General features: G+C 34.6%; 1 protein-coding gene across 19 annotated transcripts in view; it reads right to left on the reverse strand.

Moving 5' to 3' along the window:
- Positions 1–1,611: 1,611 nt before the first annotated feature.
- Positions 1,612–18,543, reverse strand: part of CLIP1 (CAP-Gly domain containing linker protein 1) — a 132,566-nt gene continuing 115,634 nt past the window's right edge. For 14 of the 19 annotated variants that reach the window (XM_074298329.1, XM_074298395.1, XM_074298441.1 and 11 more), the window contains 7 exons: positions 13,839–13,891; positions 10,498–10,518; positions 7,489–7,606; positions 7,250–7,400; positions 5,994–6,031; positions 3,982–4,100; positions 1,612–3,393 (listed from right to left, as the gene is read on the reverse strand). In XM_074298329.1, the coding sequence (XP_074154430.1) occupies positions 3,168–3,393; positions 3,982–4,100; positions 5,994–6,031; positions 7,250–7,400; positions 7,489–7,606; positions 10,498–10,518; positions 13,839–13,891 (726 nt within the window). In that variant the 3' untranslated portion in view covers positions 1,612–3,167. The remainder of the gene's footprint in view (positions 3,394–3,981; positions 4,101–5,993; positions 6,032–7,249; positions 7,401–7,488; positions 7,607–10,497; positions 10,519–13,838; positions 13,892–18,543) is intronic. The other 5 variants (XM_074298432.1, XM_074298336.1, XM_074298422.1 and 2 more) reach the window with 1 other exon arrangement.

Here is an 18,543-nt window from a genome sequence, read left to right on the forward strand (position 1 = left end):
GAGGAAGGCGGAAGTAAAGGAAAAAGAATTTGGGAAGCCAATTTTCACAAAAATGAATGTTGAAAACTTTACATGTATTATTTGGAAAAATAAAATACTATCGAAGCAGAAAAAAAAAATGCCAAATCAAATTCGTCTTTCTTGACAGGATTACCAGTAGATGGGGAGGGCAATGCTATAAGATGTCTGTGTTTTGGCAAAGCGTTTGATAAAGTTATCTCACTGTCTTCTGGAGAAAATAGAGATATGAACTAAAAGGTTAATACAGAAAGCTGAATTGTCAGACTCCAAGAATAATTAATAACTCATGCTTCAATAGTAGCTTTGCAGGGGGTCTCCAATGGAGCACCCCAGGGATTTATGCTGTTTGTTTAATAGTTTATCCATGACTCAGATAAATTCATACATAGTATGCTCATCAAATTTGCAAATGAAACTAATCTGAGAGGAATAACCAACAGTGGGTAACAAGGCAGGCTAGAGTACCAGGTGGGATCTAATAAGATGCAATTCAATAGGCATAAATGTAAGGATTTGAACTTGAATACAAAAAATCAAATCCACAGGCCCAAAATGGAGGAAGGGTGGGAAGGAGGCAGGCTGGACAGCAGCTTGCTGAAAAAGACTGGGAGGTTTTGTGGAGTGCCAGCTCCCCACAAGTCAGCAGTGTGGTCTGGTCACCAAAAATGCTAGGGGTTTGATTTCGGGGGCACCCAGACCACGTCTGGAGCTGTGTGTATGTACAGTGCTGGACACTCCAGTTTCAGGAGGATACTGATGAACCAGAGAGGGTCCAAAGGAAGGTAAGTGGAATGAAGGGCTGTGTCTGTCATGTCATATGACGATGGCTTTAAGGAACTGGTTTCTTGAAGATGCAGAGGGGGAATATGATCATGATCTTCAAATAGCTAAAAGGATGTCATGTGAAGACAATACTAGATTTCTTTTAATGGCCCCCAGGACAATACCAGGAGCAGTGAGTAAAGTTGCAAAAAAGTCAGTTTATTCTTCATAATAAAAACTTCCTAACAATGAGTGTTGTCCAAAAGAGCACTGGGGCTCCATTTGTTAGGTGCTAGAGGAAGGAGTCTTTGGGGGCACAGGCTGGAAAACATGGATGCTGAAAGTCCCTTCCTATGCTCCGATTCTGGGATTCTCTGATGTCATGTGATGGAACTTTGTGCTTGCTTAGAGATCACTAGTCAAGGAAGGTTCTGTACAGTGGGAAGGTTCCAAGTTTGAGCTCTCTGATAGAATATAGACATGTCAGGTGCAGTAGATAGAGCACCAGCCCTGAAGTCAGGAGGACCTGAGTTCAAATCCAGCCTCACACACTTAATACTTCCTAGTTGTATGATGCTGGGCAAGACACTTAACCCCAATTGCCTCAGCAAAAAAAGAATATAGACACGTGTGTACTCTAAGGAGCAGATATACTACAGGGAGAAACATTTGCAGCCACAGCAATTTCCAAAGGTTCTCTCCTAAGGTATGGAGAGGCCTTGGTGGAACAGGTAGCCACAATGGCCTAATAACTGCTTTAAAAAAAAAAAGGGCTGGTATGACAGGAGCCACAACCACTCCCAGAATAACTCAGATTGATCACCACCACCAAAAGAATAATCCTTTATTAAAGTAGATACAGAACACTTAAGTTGGCCAAAGTTTAATACTGCTTTACATGTTTAGCTTCTTAGAACAATTCCTATTATCATACACCTGGAACTCAGACTTTCAGGTGATTACAGAAGTATTTTTTTCTTTAAAAATATATTCATGTGCCAAATATGCAGTTTATAATCTTAGGGGAAAGGGGAATACATCAAAGGCATATATACAATCTGTAGAAGAAAAGGAAATTCATATTGTACACATTGAATGGAAGACACGGAATATTTATTTCTTTACATATTCTGAGACATTCAAGAGAAGATAAATAATTTGAACCGTTTAAGAAACTGTTCTCTTGGATGAGGTTTTGTATTTTATTTTTGCTATAAGAAAATCCAAAATTATTCATGTTGAATTTCCCAACTTACATTCATCTAAAAATACAATAAACCAGAAAAAGCAGAAGGGGAAGGAGCAGGGAAAAAGACTGAAAATTGGTTAACCTAAGTGTTTTATTTCTTATTGAGATTTTGCTTCATTAAGTAATCGGCTGCTAGGGAAAATGGCAACAGGAGAGAGGGAGGAGTGAATTTCTAGGGAAAAAAAAAAAAAGTCCTCCAATGTACAGGTTTTTCAAGGAGCCAAATAAAAACCTTCACAGTTGCAAAGCCATGTGGTGCTTTTTCTGGGTTAGGCAAGTATGTTGTAATGAATATAAGAGATGTAAATTTTTTTTTCCTTTAATAAAGTTAAAAACCTGAAAACAAAACTTCCTGTATGTTTTTTTTCCCAAAAAAATAGAGATTTTAAAAAATATATACACAATATATAGAAACTGAGATTATGCAAAAACAAAAAGAAAAACCAAAAATCCCAGAAAGAATAGTAAATATGCAGCCTCCAGGTCCTAAGTCGTTCCCCACAGCAATTCTGAGGGGTCCTCACTTCCTTTACCTGCTTCATGATTTTATAATTACACAACATATCAAGCCTGAAATAAAGGCACTACTGACATCCAGGTAGCGCAGCACATAGAGCTTATAAATTCTTTGATCAAGAATAAAACATTTTAAATGAGTAGATGAAAATGTAAGATGGAACACTTTTTTCAACTCATTCCAGTGTCAAAGCTATTTTTAAAAAAATCTAAATGTACAAATGCAGCCTTGAAACTTTTTAGTGCAAATATGAAAATTAACATCATAATTTTAAATTTTACTTAAATAAGATAACGTAAGGATAGTTCTCTGCTCCATGAGGTTTCCCTATGGATAAGTAACATAATGGCATCTGGTGCAAATGTCTTATTAAATATCAAATACATAAAGAAGACAAATAAGAGGTGACAACTCACCTATTTATTATTTCAACTTTAGCTTGAAGAAAGAATAAAAAGGGTTGTTCATGGAAGATCAAAATATTTTTTTTTTCTTAAAGATTTGTTGAAGGGGTCAAAAAATAATATGAGTCTTCCTGAAGTCTGCCCACACAAATGCTGGTGTTCCATTGTCCAAGTGTGTGCGCATCTGGAAAAGATGACATTCCTGACGGGGCCATCAGAAGGTCTCGTCGTCGTTACAGTTGGTGGCCCAGTGCCCGAACATCTCACAGATCTCACAGTAGGGGCGCTCCTCACTTCGGCTGCCGTGGTGTGTGGAATGAGGAGGATCCTCTGACACCTGGGTCTGGGTGGGACAGTCCTCAGTGTCGTGGAGGTCAAAGCAGTCACAAATGTCACAGAAAAGACGAGGTTTCTTCTTGAACTGTTTCTCCTGGTCATCACTGCCATTCCAACAAGAAGAATAAGAAACTTGGCTTTAGTGGTATGTATGCAAGAGGCAAAAGCCTCTTCCCCTTTAAAGTACAGAAGAATAATAATGTTAACAGCAGCTAACATATATTAGGCACATACCGGGTTCCAGGAGCTGTGCTGAGGACTTTACAAAAATTACCTTATTTGACCCAGGGTGGGAGATATGTGCTATGATTATTTTACAGATTAAGGAAACTGAGGCAGACAGCAATTGACTTGTTCAGGTCACTCAGCTAGTATCTGAGATCAAATTTGAACCCAGAGCTTTCTGACTCCCAAGCCCAATGTTTTGTGTATTACGGTATCACCAAACTGTGAGAAAAACTATTTAAAAAATATATATTTACAAAATCCTATCATGAGGGATCGTTCAATTTTGACATTTTAAATTGTCTGCTACCCATAAGATTATTTTCTACCTCTAAAACTTAAAAGACTTGTGATTTAACAGATTCTTGCTTTGGAAAAAAAAAACAAAACAAAAAACTGTCCCCATGGTCATTTTGAAGAATCACTAGAACCAGTCTTTGGAATAAGTCTATATTAGTACTATATACCTGTCATAGTTATTCAGATCATTCCCATTGAGTGCGGCTTCTGACATCATTTCTACCTTCATCTTTAAGTCTTGATTTTTCCTCTGAAGATCCACTATTACTGAATTCAGGAAATCAATCTGGTTCATTGGAAAACAAAAAGGAGAAAAACAGTAATATGTACAAAATAACTGGACTTGTCAAATGCAGGAGCACCAGGGAGAAATGGTGACATACTATCACTGAGCAGCTACTGTAACTGGAGGAGTCAACACTGGTCTTCACCAAACAAATGTTGTCAAATGGATTACAAGTGAATTGTCCTGTTAAGATCTTAATTTAGAACAATTTAAGGATTTTAAACTTGAGTTTAAAATTCTGCCTAATACATTTCTTTCAGCTTCAATTGGGCTACACTGATTTTTTAAAACGTTAGCCCAATGACTTACTGACTATACTTTATGGCAATAATGGAATCAAACTGATCAATTGTGGATTACTATGCAAATTGTCAGTCAAGTAGCTATTTCTTCCAGTAGGAAGAAAAGAATTCTCCAATAACCTTGGAACTTCATGATCTACTTATGCATATGTGGCACAAAATAGCATGAGACTTGACCTTTTTAAGAGTATCTCAACATCTGTCCTCAGATATTGGCTTCCATGACAGATCCTTTTCCCATTAGTGTTCAGTACCCCTGTTAAATGACATTGTCAATTATAAAAGGTATCTATGTTGTAGGTGTACTGAAGTGTCAGAGAAATGGGAGGACAGGTTAACCTATAGGGAAAAACTCCCTTTGGGGTAAGAAAACTGAACACTAAGAAAAGGGAATTAAGGCAAAATGCACCATAGTTGACAAGAACTATGAGACTAATGGAGGAAGAATCTCGAAGTAATGAAAGAACATGCACTGATTCCTTCTGAATTGAGAGTTCACCAAGATAAAACGGGTCACCAGAACCTTTTTGTCAAATGCTTAATATTACATAACTCTTTCATGCCATTTGGATAATAAGCCTAGTTGCTAAAATTTAAAGAGCATGGCATACAGACCAACTGTGATTGTTTATGAAGGAACTCATCATCCAGTCTAAAAATAAACACACTCTTATCCTCCTTGACATTATCAGCATTTTTTTTTTGGTTGACCCATTATGGAAAAAGCAATAGATCAATATATTCTAACATTGCAAAATATTCCTCCCAGGGTGAGGAGCAATCAGGCCCCCTTAGAACAGTTTCCAAAATCTATTTTCATTTCCTAAACTAATCTGATATTTTTAGGTTGACATCTGGCCAAGAAGCTAATGTCAGGTTAATCATAAGGGGGAGGGAAAGTAAGTGGTGAATAAAATCATTAAATGCATTTTAAGTATAGGGACAGAAACTACAAATAACCACAGAATAAAAGCTTAGGAAACAAACCATTTGCTGAGTGGAAGAAAGCATGGCCAGCAGCAGACGAAATAGGCAGAAGCAAAGAAGGGGAGGGGGAGAAAAAGAGAAAACAATGTTAGTGGGGAATACCAGAGGCAAACTAAGCAAACAAAGATAGTTAAGAGGCAGAATTACTGGAGTCCTACCTTAAACATTTATTCCCCCTCTCCACTATCCCCATTCAAGTGATTAGTAAAAAATTAGTATGTTTCCTTATAGGTAATATTGATACATATGTAGTATTTTAGTTTAAAAAGAATTAACATATAGCATATCAGAGATAATTAGCCATAGCAGGTCCCAACTCCATTATAATACCCAAAGTTGCTAATTTTCAAATTAAAAGATATGTTTACAGATATGAAATTGTATTTTAAAATATTTAACAGCCTATATTAATGCTCCATTGATTTTTTTTTTGGAAAAGTACTTAAATTTTGTTAAGCTTTGCTTAAAAAAAAAAAAAAAAATCAGCGGTGTTCTCTCTTCCCTTGTGTCCCTCCTCCACCCACAAAAAACCAAACCAAACCAAACAAACAAAAAAAATGCCATGCTCTAGTCAGGGCATTATTTTAAAGAAAAAATTTTTTACCTGGCTCTCTTGAGCTCGCTCTTCTTCTTCAGAATTACCTTAAATGAAAAAGAGAGAGAGAAAAAAAAATTTCAAAAATAATTGCAACTTTTTGTGATCTAAAATGTAGTGTATTCAGATGCTCTTTTTATAGTCAATTATGATTAAACCATGAAAATGAGCATTATTTGACATATCAAAGCTTATTATTATATACAGCATAACATATATATGTAAATACACACACATACATATAATAAGGAAGAAAGAGAGGTTGATCAGGGAAGTTCCCTGATGAATTTGATGAGGATATCTTCCTTGTAGTTATTAACCTTTTTTGTGTTATGGCACAGTCTTAGGCAGTCTGGCAAAGTTTATTTTCAGAATAATGTTTTTAAAGATATAAAACAAATAATGTTATACAAATATAAAAATACCAACTTTGCAGAATGTGTTAAGTGCACAAAACAAAATAAGAATTACAAAAGGAAATCAATTAAATTGAGACAATAATTTAAAATGTTTTTGGACTCCCTGCTGCTTAAAGAGTACTGACTTATTAAGACTTAAGTCTTAAAAGACTCTGTGCCAGATTGCTGCAGCCTTATTTGTCACCTTCTCTGGATCCTTCATGATTTAACCAGTTTCAATGATGTTCACTGCCCAACCTTCTTCTCTGTCTAGCCTATGATCACAGCCATCATAACAGTCATCCTAGATGAGGACCTCTATGATCATTCCAGTGAAGAAGAGAGAAGAGACATGGCGTGTTAAGAGGTCACAGGGCAGTTACCCGAGCTTCTCTCCTTCAGTGTGCAAACTTTTATCCACAAAAGTGCAGCCACTTAGAAGAAACCTTCCTATCTAGGGCCAGAGGATGACAGACCCAGAACTGGGTCAGACCTCAGAGGGCCCAGCACCTTCACTTTAGAAAGGAGGAAACTGAGGCTCAGGGAGGAAAAGGGATGAGCCCACCATCACTAAGGGCTAGAACTGAACTCAGATCCAACACTGCAGAAGCTCGCGGGCCCTCCAGTCTGCACTCAATCTGGAGCATGGCCATCTCCTCGCTAAGAGAGGTTGTAAAGCCCTGGCCAATCTGGGGGGACCTCCACAGCACCCCCACCGATTCCCTTGGATCGTCAGGCTCTGATTTGCGCTTTGTATAGCACTGGTCCTCTCCCTTCTGGCCTCTCCTCTGACCCGGCAAGGGCACCTTACAAAGGGGCCTGCACATAGGGGCTCCAACCCGCTGAAAGCCCTGCTCTGGTTTTTACCTCCAAAGCCGCTCAACTGCCTCTGGTTTTCTTTCAGTTTTAGCTCCAGGTTCTTCACCTTCAGCTCTAGCTTCACCTTATCAGACTCTAGTGATTGGACAACTGAATGTAAAGACTTGGCAGAAGCATTTTCTCCCCGGAGCACAGTGACCTGGAATAAATGTCATTGATAAATACTCAGGCTTTGACTGGTGATAAATGAGGGGGGCATGAAGACCCATCTCTAGATTGTACTGCACCTCATTTCTGAGTTTTTCCAGCTCTGCGTCCTTTTCTGTGAGCAAGGCACTAGTAATACTGATGGATTTCTGTAAGGAAGCTCTCTCTTCATCAGTGTCTGCTTTGTACACGGATTCTCTAAAAGACCAAAGAGAGTTAAAAAGTTCCACAAATCAACCAAGAGATTTCAACATACACAGATAAGCGTGTACGTATTTGTGTTAAAAAATACAAATGCAAAACAAACTTTGGCAAATTTAAGTTAATTTCTAAGGCTACTGAGATAATTTGGAAGCGGAGATTTGTAAGGTTATCAAAACTATCACACTGCAAAAGCAGTTGGGGATTTTATACAATGTAAAAAAAAAAAAAAAAAAAAAAAGTTTACCTATGCATATACATGCCAGAATCTGCATATCATCGCATCCATTTGAATTTAAGGAAAAAATGTTAATTGGTTTGGAAGATGTAGGCTCAGAAACTGTGTCAAATAAAACAATTCACCAAAATCTAATTTTGAATTGAATTTTGTTACTTCCTGGCATAATTTTCACTCAAGCAACAAAAACCACATGCAAAGCTTAATTATACAGTTGTCATGCAAAGCGCTGATTATGCTGGAAGTATCTTCTGGTCCTCACTAATTTAAGTTTGCTTATTAAGAAATTTGCACCCACATGTTTAAAGAGTCAAATTATACCAAAGTAATAATAGCAACATTAGGTACAAGTGCCTATGCACCAAGAAAAATTTGGATTTTCGCTCAGGAACTGCAAAATCTCAAAGGGATAGTAAACATTTTTGTACACAAAGGCCAGAGGATGTTACAACTGGGGGAACATGATGATGGAAAAGAGACTTATGAGTCAGAGAGCACTTGAACTGCAATTGTAGCTGCTCTGTGATTTGACTCAATATCTTTGACCTTAGTAAAAGTATATTTTGAGTATTTTCTTATCCATGTGAAATATTAGAGAGAGCTATTTTGAACCCTCTGATGGCAGGAAAGCCTTCAGCTCATAGCCTAGGGAAACAATAAGAAAAAAAAAAAGGCAGAGCAAAGAGACAGAAAAAGACTGGGGAATTTACAAAATTGAGGGGGGAAATGGAGAAAATGTGAAAGTAAAAAAGTAAGAGGTTAGTATAAAGGGAAAAAAAATGAATTGTCCATGAGAAAGAAAGGGACAAGCTGTTATTATAAAAATAGAACTCTGGGGTAAATAAAGGGAAGGAAAAAAAATCTACCCAGGTATTATAAATTTTTTAAAACTCTCCTACAACCCAGAATCTAAATGGCTTCTTTTTCACCAAGATATGTTCATTTTAAGCACTATCAGCCAAATCACATTGAGTTACATCACAAATAGCTGGTAAACAGGACAGGACTCAATATTAAGATACATCCTTCTAAGTGACAAACTAGAGAATGGAAAAGCTAGCAGGCCCAGGTGAAAAAAACTGTAGTCTTTATTTATGTCAATTTAGTGAGACCCATGATATCCAGCACATGAATTACAATAATATGACTAAGGGTAAATTGAAAACCCAAGCAAAGATGAAAATATAAGTGCTGTCTTTATCTCATTGTTCAGCTTAGACTTATACTCCAGAATGGCAGGTAGTAAGAAAAGAATCTGGGTTTTATAAACATTTCCTGGCTTGATATACCATGATTTCTTACATCTGCATTGGAGAAGGGAAGACAACAGTTCTGTCAAATGAATAATGGAATGAGAAAATCTGGACTTACTTTCATTCTACATCTGAATGATTTGAAGTAAACAGTGTTAGAACATGAGTATATAACAAATCGTTATTACTCAAAAGATTCAGAAAGAAGGAAATCATATGTGTCCAAATTTTGTTATTTTACTTACAAGTTACTTTTCTAGGAAAATTCATGTACGGTGTCAAAATTGCTTTGAGAAATTAATGTTTTATCTCTATCTCACCTACCTAATGAAAAACGTAATTTTTTTAAGACCTAATATTTTATTTAGATTTAATATATTTTGAAGGAAATGGAAAGGTCTAAAGTGATCTTTCTGACTGAATAAGCATGGAGAAAAGGAGAAAGATGGCTGATTAAAGGAAATAAATAGCAATTTTTTGGATGTGCATATGTGAAGGCATCTGCACCAATGATTTTACCTCCTGGTATAGAAACTCCTTCCACCAATACACAATGGCAATTCTTCTGAAATTTAGAAAGTTTGGGGAAATTAATTTCTTGAAAAACATAATTTTTAATGGTTTCTCCAAAGAGAGCATTCCCCCCTCCCCTCCGCAACTGAATTCTCCTATAATTAAGGTTTCAAGTTAGCCAGATCTTATGAGATGTTGATCTTGGAAGTGGGGGAAAGGAAAACGAATGAATGAATGTTGAAGACTGTTCCTCTGACAGGAGTCCCTCTCTATTTCTGTTATAAAACTCCCAGCTGACAAGACATACAAACTCTACAGAAGATGTCTTTTGTAAATTCATGGAGCAATTAATTCTGTGATTATTGCTACTTGTTTGAAGGACCAGAGACCATGGAATCCAAACCTGGGCAGGTTAAGTACTTATCCAGGGCAAAGAGATAGTCAAATGATACCAGCCCCGTGGCTCAAAGTCTAACAAAAAAGTCTAACAAGAGCCCCCTTTGAAAAAAAAAAAAAAAAAAAAAAGCCTCAGAATGGCAGACCTGAAAATACTCAACTCTGAGTGACAGCTCACTCTTTAGCCAAACCTTACTGGTGGCTCCACTAAGAAGATTGTTCTTAGGATCCTGAGGATCCTGACCCTAAGTCCTCCATCCAATGGAAGAACTACTAACATTCAGAGGATAGCTAGGTAGCACTCGATAAGTCCACAGCTATCAGTATGATAATTACTTGGATTAAAATGGCTCCCCTGTTATTTTTCAATCCAATCCAAGATGAAGGACTGAGCAGGATAGTGATTTATTATTTTAAAGGGGAACACATGGCCCAGATTCTTTTCTTACTACCACAATAGAAATAAATTCCAGTAATGAAGCAAATACCTTAAAGTGTTACTGGGCAAGCTTTAAAAATGCAAGATAACAAGAACCACATGTTAGAAACATGAAGAAAAATGCAAAATACAGTAAGGAGAACTAAATTCGCACTGAAATTCTTTATCATATAAATAAAAATATATATATGTGTGTGTGTATATATATGTATATATATGAATATATAAATACTGCAAAGAGTATTTTACAAAACAAAAGCAAGACACTGAGGGACAAAGGCAGCCAAAAATATATACAACAATTTTTTACTAAAAAAATATAAAAATTATTTATTATAACGTGGATAGACTTTCTTTAGTCTTACCATTAAAGACACACAGATATAGCAAAGGAAGCAAGAGTTGGAAAGGGAAAAGAGAGGAGTGAAATGAGCATTGATAAGTTGCGCAAGCCCAAAGACAGTCAGACAGTTAGCAATCCACAATGAGTCTAATGAGCTGAAAAAACATATAATCCCCCTTTTTAATTTGTAAATAATAGCATCAAATAGTTATCATTTCCCATGGAAATTATCTGCTCCCGGGAGAATCACTAGAGAGGGCAAAAGCACCTTCTTGGCCGGATTTTTGGCCTTAAAGTTTCTTCCTCAGCATCATGAAGCCCATAGAAGCTAGGGAAGTAAACTAACTCACCCCCCCACCCCCAAGTTCTGCTGCTCTCAGAGCTCCTATGACCAAATTCCTGCTATCAAACCTGGGAAGGGGGGAGGTTGGGCTGAAACTACATTTTCATAGGGAATTTCAATTATTGTATTGGTAATGGTGAGACTTTATTTATTAATTTTTTTTTTTTTTCCCTCATCAGCTACCTTGGAAACTGCCTGGAAAACACCTATCCTATTTTTAAACAATTTCCCTAACAAAATGAGCAGATTTTTGATATGCTCTTATTTTACACTGAGTGTTGCTCAGTGTGACTGGGATTAAAAAAGATCACCAACAAAAATGATCATTCCTATTAATGTTAACATGTTTCCCAACCTGAAAGACTAAAATTTGAAGCATTTTAAAAGGGACAATTTGATGGGCACACCTCAGATAGCATTTCGACTAAAATGTATAATTTCCAAATAATTTTCTTTACTTTAAAACAACTGGTTTTGATAATGAATAATGGCTTTCAGGATTTTCAAAATGTCTTTTCATATAGTTTATTTGAGGTTGAAAGTAGCATTGAAATTGAATTTCAACATAATGATCATTGGTGCAAAGGATTTTTTTAGGTTATTCAGGATTAAAACTATTTGCATTTTTATTCCAATCAATTTTTAAATTCAATTGTTTATAGATGCTCTGTTTCTTGAATTCTTAACTCAAGATAATCCTGGAGTCAGAGCTGAAAAACACCTCAGACAGAAACTATATATAACTAAGGAAATTGAGACCCCAATAAGTTAAGTAATCTTCCCCAAATCACCCACCCATTTGGAGGTTTTGAATATTAGTTCCCAGAATCTTTAAACTGAAGGCAAAGATATTTTCTCAAGTTATTTGCAAAAGGATGACTTAAGATCTCTCTTTAGCTTTTTTGTTTTTTTTAAATACAAGTTTAATATCAAACTTATTTTGGAATATCTCACTAAGTGAATTCATTTAGCAGTTACACATTGCAGAGCTGAAGTTAATTCACTTAACAGCACTGACTGCAAGCTGATAGTTAGGGGCACAATTAATTAATCAAAATAAATTTGCATCGAGACTTTCCAAAAGAAAAAAATTCTAGGAAGATTAAAATATATATATTAGAATTATATCTGGAATTAGGTTTATAAATAGAGCATTTCAAAATTAGAAGTTGCTCATTCACGTAGAGTGGGAGGGTAGTAGAGGTGATATAATTTATTCTATTTTGCTAAAAACACCAACTGCTTAAACTGGCAGTGTATGTGGGGAAAAGTGAGGGAAAGATAATTTCATTTTGTCAAGCAAGTAAGAACTGATAAATGATAAGACTAACTCTTAAAAGTCACATTTAAATAAGTCATTTCGAGAAAAAAAGTTAAATCAATCTGTTTTTTTAAAAAACCCAAACACAGTTTGAAATTATGTGGGCACCTTTATAAATTCACTTGCAAAAAACTGTAAAGGAACAAGTACTATTTATCTTTTTATAGATTGCTGAGAGTTTAAAAGAAGAGCTTTTTAGAGATAAAAGTTTGGTTCTAGTTTATTTAAATGCATGGCCTGCCATAAGACAGCTCACCTAGACAATTCACCACTAATTCGTTAAGTCAACCTACTTTCACACCACTTGAAGGGCCCAAGTCTCAACCTGCCTAATTTAGGACCCAAATTTCTATTTTCTGTTTACACTCCTTCCAAATGACCTAATATAATTTGCAATGCAGTTTACAGAGCTGAAACACTCCACAGCAATGCCTAGGTAGGTTGTCATGCTCACAAGAGGTAGCCTTGTTAGTAGTGGGGGAAATGGTAATGTTGGTGGAAAAATAGTTTTGCTCTGGCAATAAAAGGCCAAAACTAAAAGAAAAAACACACACACATACACACAAAACCATGGAAGATTATTCCATGGTTAAGCTGTTCTCCCCCAGGGTGCATCTTTAAAAAATAGACATAAATCTAATTTTATTGGCTAGACAATAGTTCTCATTCAGCATTCTGACTGCAAATTACAGCCAAGCTTATGTTTCCCTGGGCACAGGTAGAGCTCAAATTCATCTGACATGCAATACTAAGCACAGAATTTTCTGGATGGAAACAAGCTGCCCATTCAGTAAGAGCAGATAGTGATTCCATTAGGATGCACAAAGACCACACATCTAAAAGATTCTATTACTGGGCCCAGAGTTCAATGCCACTCAAAATAATGATTAAAATAATCTCGGGTTGCCATTGTTAAAATCTTATTGGGAAAGCTAACAATATTAAAGCTATTTTAAAGAAAATTAATTGGAACCTTAAAATTTATTTGTTTTCAATCAATTACTATTGCTATGACTGAAAATGCCCACTTTTAAAAAACTTTCAATATATCAGATTTTGCACAAGATTCTGATGTTTCACAGAAAATTAAATAATATTTTTAGGCATATTTAACAGTGCCTATATGATATAAAAGAGATCTTGCAAAGTGATAAGCACAACTGAATATCTTAACATTTTAACTGTTCTCTCTCTCAACTCTGAATGTTAATCCAAGTCAAAAAATTTGCAGCTAATTTTCTTTTCACTATTAGTTAGGAATGCTAAACTACCATCATGCAATTGTCTTGATAAGAAATTTTTCTTTATTGTTATTTTTAAAACAAGTCCCAATATTATGACAATAATGACTATATTGAAAAATTCCTTTAAAAAATTTCTTACCTCTTTTTCATCTCTAACAGCTGGTTATTGAGTACAGATCTTTCGCCCTCCAGCTAAAAAGAAAGAAAAATCACAAAAAGGTTAATTTTCACGATAAGCAGTTCAAAGATCAATTAATTATCCTAAATGCTATATTCACAGATTCCACTTTTAAATGTCAACAAAAGTCACAAAATAACCAGTTTTCTCTGAAAAATTGAGGAAACTAAAATATAAATATGGTTGTTCCCTAAAATGGAATCAATTGATATTGTTTATGAATGAAGTAGCCCTTCTCGAAGGGCTCAGTTGGGACACCTGGGGTCCAGTTTCAGGTCTACCACTTGCTACCTGCATGACATTAATTATTTACCTTCCTGGGCCTCAGATGCCATAACTTCTAAAATGAAGGAACTAAATAGATTATAAACTCCACAAGGAAAGGAAGAAATATTACTTAACTTAGTATATATACTTGTTATATATACTTGTACAATCATCTCCAAAAACTAGATATTAAATAAATTCTGTTCAGTTAAACTAAACTAACTTCCTATCTTGAAGAAAGGTTCATCTGTGGTCTGCCATCAATAATTTTATACATGCCAATCTGAACTTGCAAGCACTAACTAGGGAACAGAAGAGTTTTTAAAAAGGCTTTTTAAGATGACTTCTCTTAAAGGTCCAGAAATAATGCAAAAACAAATAACATGAGAAACTCTGAAATTTCTCCAAATGAGTGAAAAATTTCAATATAAAGAACAAGAATCCATCAAATATTTTTTAAGCTATTCACTGCTATTGACGGGTTTAAAAAGTACTTCCTACAACGTCAATTAGAATACTAAGCAAATTTCAGGTCCATATATACCTTACTATAACCTCATCACATTGGAGAGGCATACATATGTGTATATATTTACCAGTATAGAAATGTTTGTGCTATAAAAGCAGATAAAACATATCTTTTCTCATTACAGCATTTTTGCCTTAATTTTTTTTTCCATTTCCAAGTTCTCTCCCTCCCTTTTTTCTTTCTCCCACTTCTTGAGAAGGCAAGAAAAACAAAACCCATTATGAATATGTATGCCATGCAAAATAAATTTTTACAAGGTTATTGTTCTACCATGCTTTAAAAAAAAAAAAAAGCAAGGAAAAAAAGACAATATGTTCTGATCTATATTCTGAGTCTATTGGCTCTCTGACTGGAGGTGAAAAGCATATATTTTATCATGAGTCCTTTGGAACTGTGGTTGGTCATTGTGTTAATCAGTTACTAAAGCCTTTCATAGTTGACTATCTTTCAACATTGCTGTTAAACTGTATAATAGTTCTCTTGGTTCTGGCTCATTTCACTTTGCATCAATTCCTGCAAAGCTTCCCAAGTTTGTGGTTTTTTTTTTTTTTTTTTTAAAGTTCCCTTCCTGATTTCTTACGCCACAACAGTATTCCATCATGTTTGCACACCACAATTTGTTCAGCCAACTGGATGGGCATCCCCTCAGTTTCCTGCTACAGCTAACATTTCTCTTGTAATAATGAATAGTATAAGAGATATTAGACATCCTTCCTTCATTCCTAATTGTACTTAAAAGCATAAATGCAGAAAATGCTTGCTCTTCATACTTTTAGGTTAATACTGATTATCATTTTAAAACGTTCCATTTATTCTTCTACTTTCTAGTATTTTTTAATAAAAATAGGGGGAAAATAAAAATAACAAATTTAATAAAAATAAATTGCATTTTGTCAAACTCAAAATTGTTCTACATCTATTGAAATAACCATATATTTTTATTAATATGATCAATTATTCTTATAATTTTCCTAAAATTGAACCAGACCCGCATTCCTGGTATAATCTCTGTGTGCTGACAGTGTATGTAATTTTTGTGATATGTTGCTGTTATCTCATTTCTAGTATTTTATTTACATTTTTAAATCAATATTCATTAAGGAATTTGTTCTATTTTGACTCTCCCTGTTTTAAATATTATTTGTTGCATAGAAGGAATTTGGTATGACTCGCTCTTTATATATATTTTCTTTTTAAAATTTTAAAAATTTGTTTTAAACTTAAGTACAAAAAAGAAAAAAAAAATTATGTACACAACAGAACATACAGGATTTAATATAAAACCATGAATTTCACCCTTTAAGGCTAAAAAAAAAAAAAAAACCAACCCAAAACACCCATGTAATAAATGCACATGGTTTTCAAAGATACCCACATATCCTGTGCTTCCTTTTAAGTTTTCTTCTTTTCTCTGCTCTGCCTTTTTATTTTTTCCACTCTCCCTCCCCACCTTAACCAAGAGAAGGATACAATTAAACATGAACACATATATCTAAAGATACACATATATGTAAAAGCATACTCTATTATTTCTTTCTCTGGAAAAGGATAGCATCTTCCTTCATAGGTACTTTGTAGTGGATTTGACTATTTTATGATTAAAAGTTATTCTTAACACTATTTGTTACTATGTACATTGTCATCTTGGTGACTGCTCATTTCCCTTTTCAATTTTCATGCAAGTTGTCCATGATTTTCTAAAATCAACCAGCTTATCATTTCTTATAGTACAATAGTAATTCAAGCACAATCATATGTCAACTTATCCAGTCATTCCACAATTTGAAGTACTATTATTTTAACCAAATCTGAAAGGTGTACGATATTTCAAATTTGTTTTAGTTTGCATTTCTTCAATCAATAATATTTAGCAGGTTTTTTTTTTTTTAAAAACATGACTACAGTTTTGGTTTTTTTATTGAGAAAATGTCTGTTCATACCTTTTGACTATTTATCAATTGGGGAATGATTCATATGCTTATAAATTTGACAAATTTCCTTACATTTTTAGAAATAAGACCTCTGAAAGACCATGAGATACTTTTCCCCTCCAATTTTATGCTTTCCTTCTAATCTGTTTTATTTGTACAAAAATTTTAAAATTTAATATATTAAATTTTACATTTTATATCACACAATGCTTTCTCTTAATTTATTCATAAATTGTTCTCCTAGCCATGAGTCAGATAATGTTTCATGTTCTTCTGTCTTATAATCTTAACCTTTATATTTAGGCCATGTATGCATTTTTTCCCCCCTGAGTCTGGGGTTAAGTGACTTGCCCAAGGTCACACAGCTAGGAAGTGTTAAGTGTCTGAAACCAGATTTAAACTCGGGTCCTCCTGAATTCAGGGCTAGTGCTCTATCCACTGCGCCATCTAGCTGCCCGTCATGTATTCATTTTGACCTTGCCTCACTATATGATTTAAGATATTGGTCTATGCCCTATTTCTGCCAAGCTACTTTCTAGCGTGTCTAACAATTTTTTAATTAAAATTTTAAAATTTAAAGTTAAATAAAAATAAACAATAAATTTTAAATTGATATGAATCCTTATCTCAAAAAAATTAAATCTTTACATTTGCCAAACCAAGATTACTATTATCTATCCTCTGCTACAATGTATTTTTCAACCAATACTTTTTACATTTTGAGGTCTAGTGGTGCTAATTCTTTCTTTACAATAGTTTTTTCAGTGATTTGCTTACATTTATTTTAAATGGGGTGTCTCTTGCTACATCTTCTTGCAGGGTTTTCCTAGTGATATATAAAAATGCTGATGAGTTTATTTTATCCTACTACTTTACTAAAATTATTGTTTCAATTATTATTTTAGTTGATTCTTCAGGATTTTCCAAATATCTGCAAAAAGGAATTATTACCTCATTTCCATTATGATAACTTCAATTTCTTTTTCTTCTCATTGCTATTGCTAGCATTTCTAAAACAATATTGAATAATACTGGTAACACAGTGCAGCCTTGCTTGTCTCTTTTAATTAAATTTTAGCTTTAACTTTGTTGGAGATCAGGATTGTTACCTTATTATTTTTTTTTTTTTATTTTAGCTAAAACATAATAAATTCTACTCCAGCTCTTAATTTTATCTATGTATGTCTTTCTGCTTCAAGGATACTTTTTACTGAGTGAATGTCCATCAATTGGAGAATGGCTGAATAAGTTATATATGGTATATGAATGTTATGGAATATTTTATAAGAAACGACCAACAGGATGATTTCAGAGAGGCCCGGAGAGACCTACATGAACTGATGATGCTGAGTGAAATGAGCAGGACCAGGAGATCATTGTACATGGCAACAACAAGACTATACGCTCACTGATCAGTTCTAATGTTCGTGGCTCTTTTCAACAATGAGATGATTCAAATCAGTTCCAATTGCTCAGTGATGAAGAAAGTCATCTACACTCAAGAGAGAGGACTGTGGGAACTGAGTGTGGATCACAACACATAGTATTTTCACTTTTTTGGTTGTTGTTTGCTTGCATTTTATTTTCTTTCTCATTTCCTTTCCTTTTTTGATGTGATTTTTCTCATGCAGCAAGATAATTATATAAATATGTATTCATATATTGGATTTAACATATATTTTTATAATGTTTAACATATATTGGGTTACTTGGCATCTAGGGAAGGGGATGGGATAAAGGGGGGGGGGGATTGAAACACAAAGTTTTGCCCAACTCAATGCTGAAAATTTATACATGCATTTGTTTTGAAAATAAAAAGCTTTAATAAAAAGAATATTTCTTGTTGCAATTCCAATGGCCTTGGGATAGAAAATGCCATATGCATCTAAAGATGCAGATTGGAGGGTGATTCAATATGGATTGCAGCATAGTATTTTCA

This window comes from Sminthopsis crassicaudata, chromosome 1 (assembly GCF_048593235.1).
Source record: "Sminthopsis crassicaudata isolate SCR6 chromosome 1, ASM4859323v1, whole genome shotgun sequence".
NCBI lineage: Eukaryota > Metazoa > Chordata > Mammalia > Dasyuromorphia > Dasyuridae > Sminthopsis > Sminthopsis crassicaudata.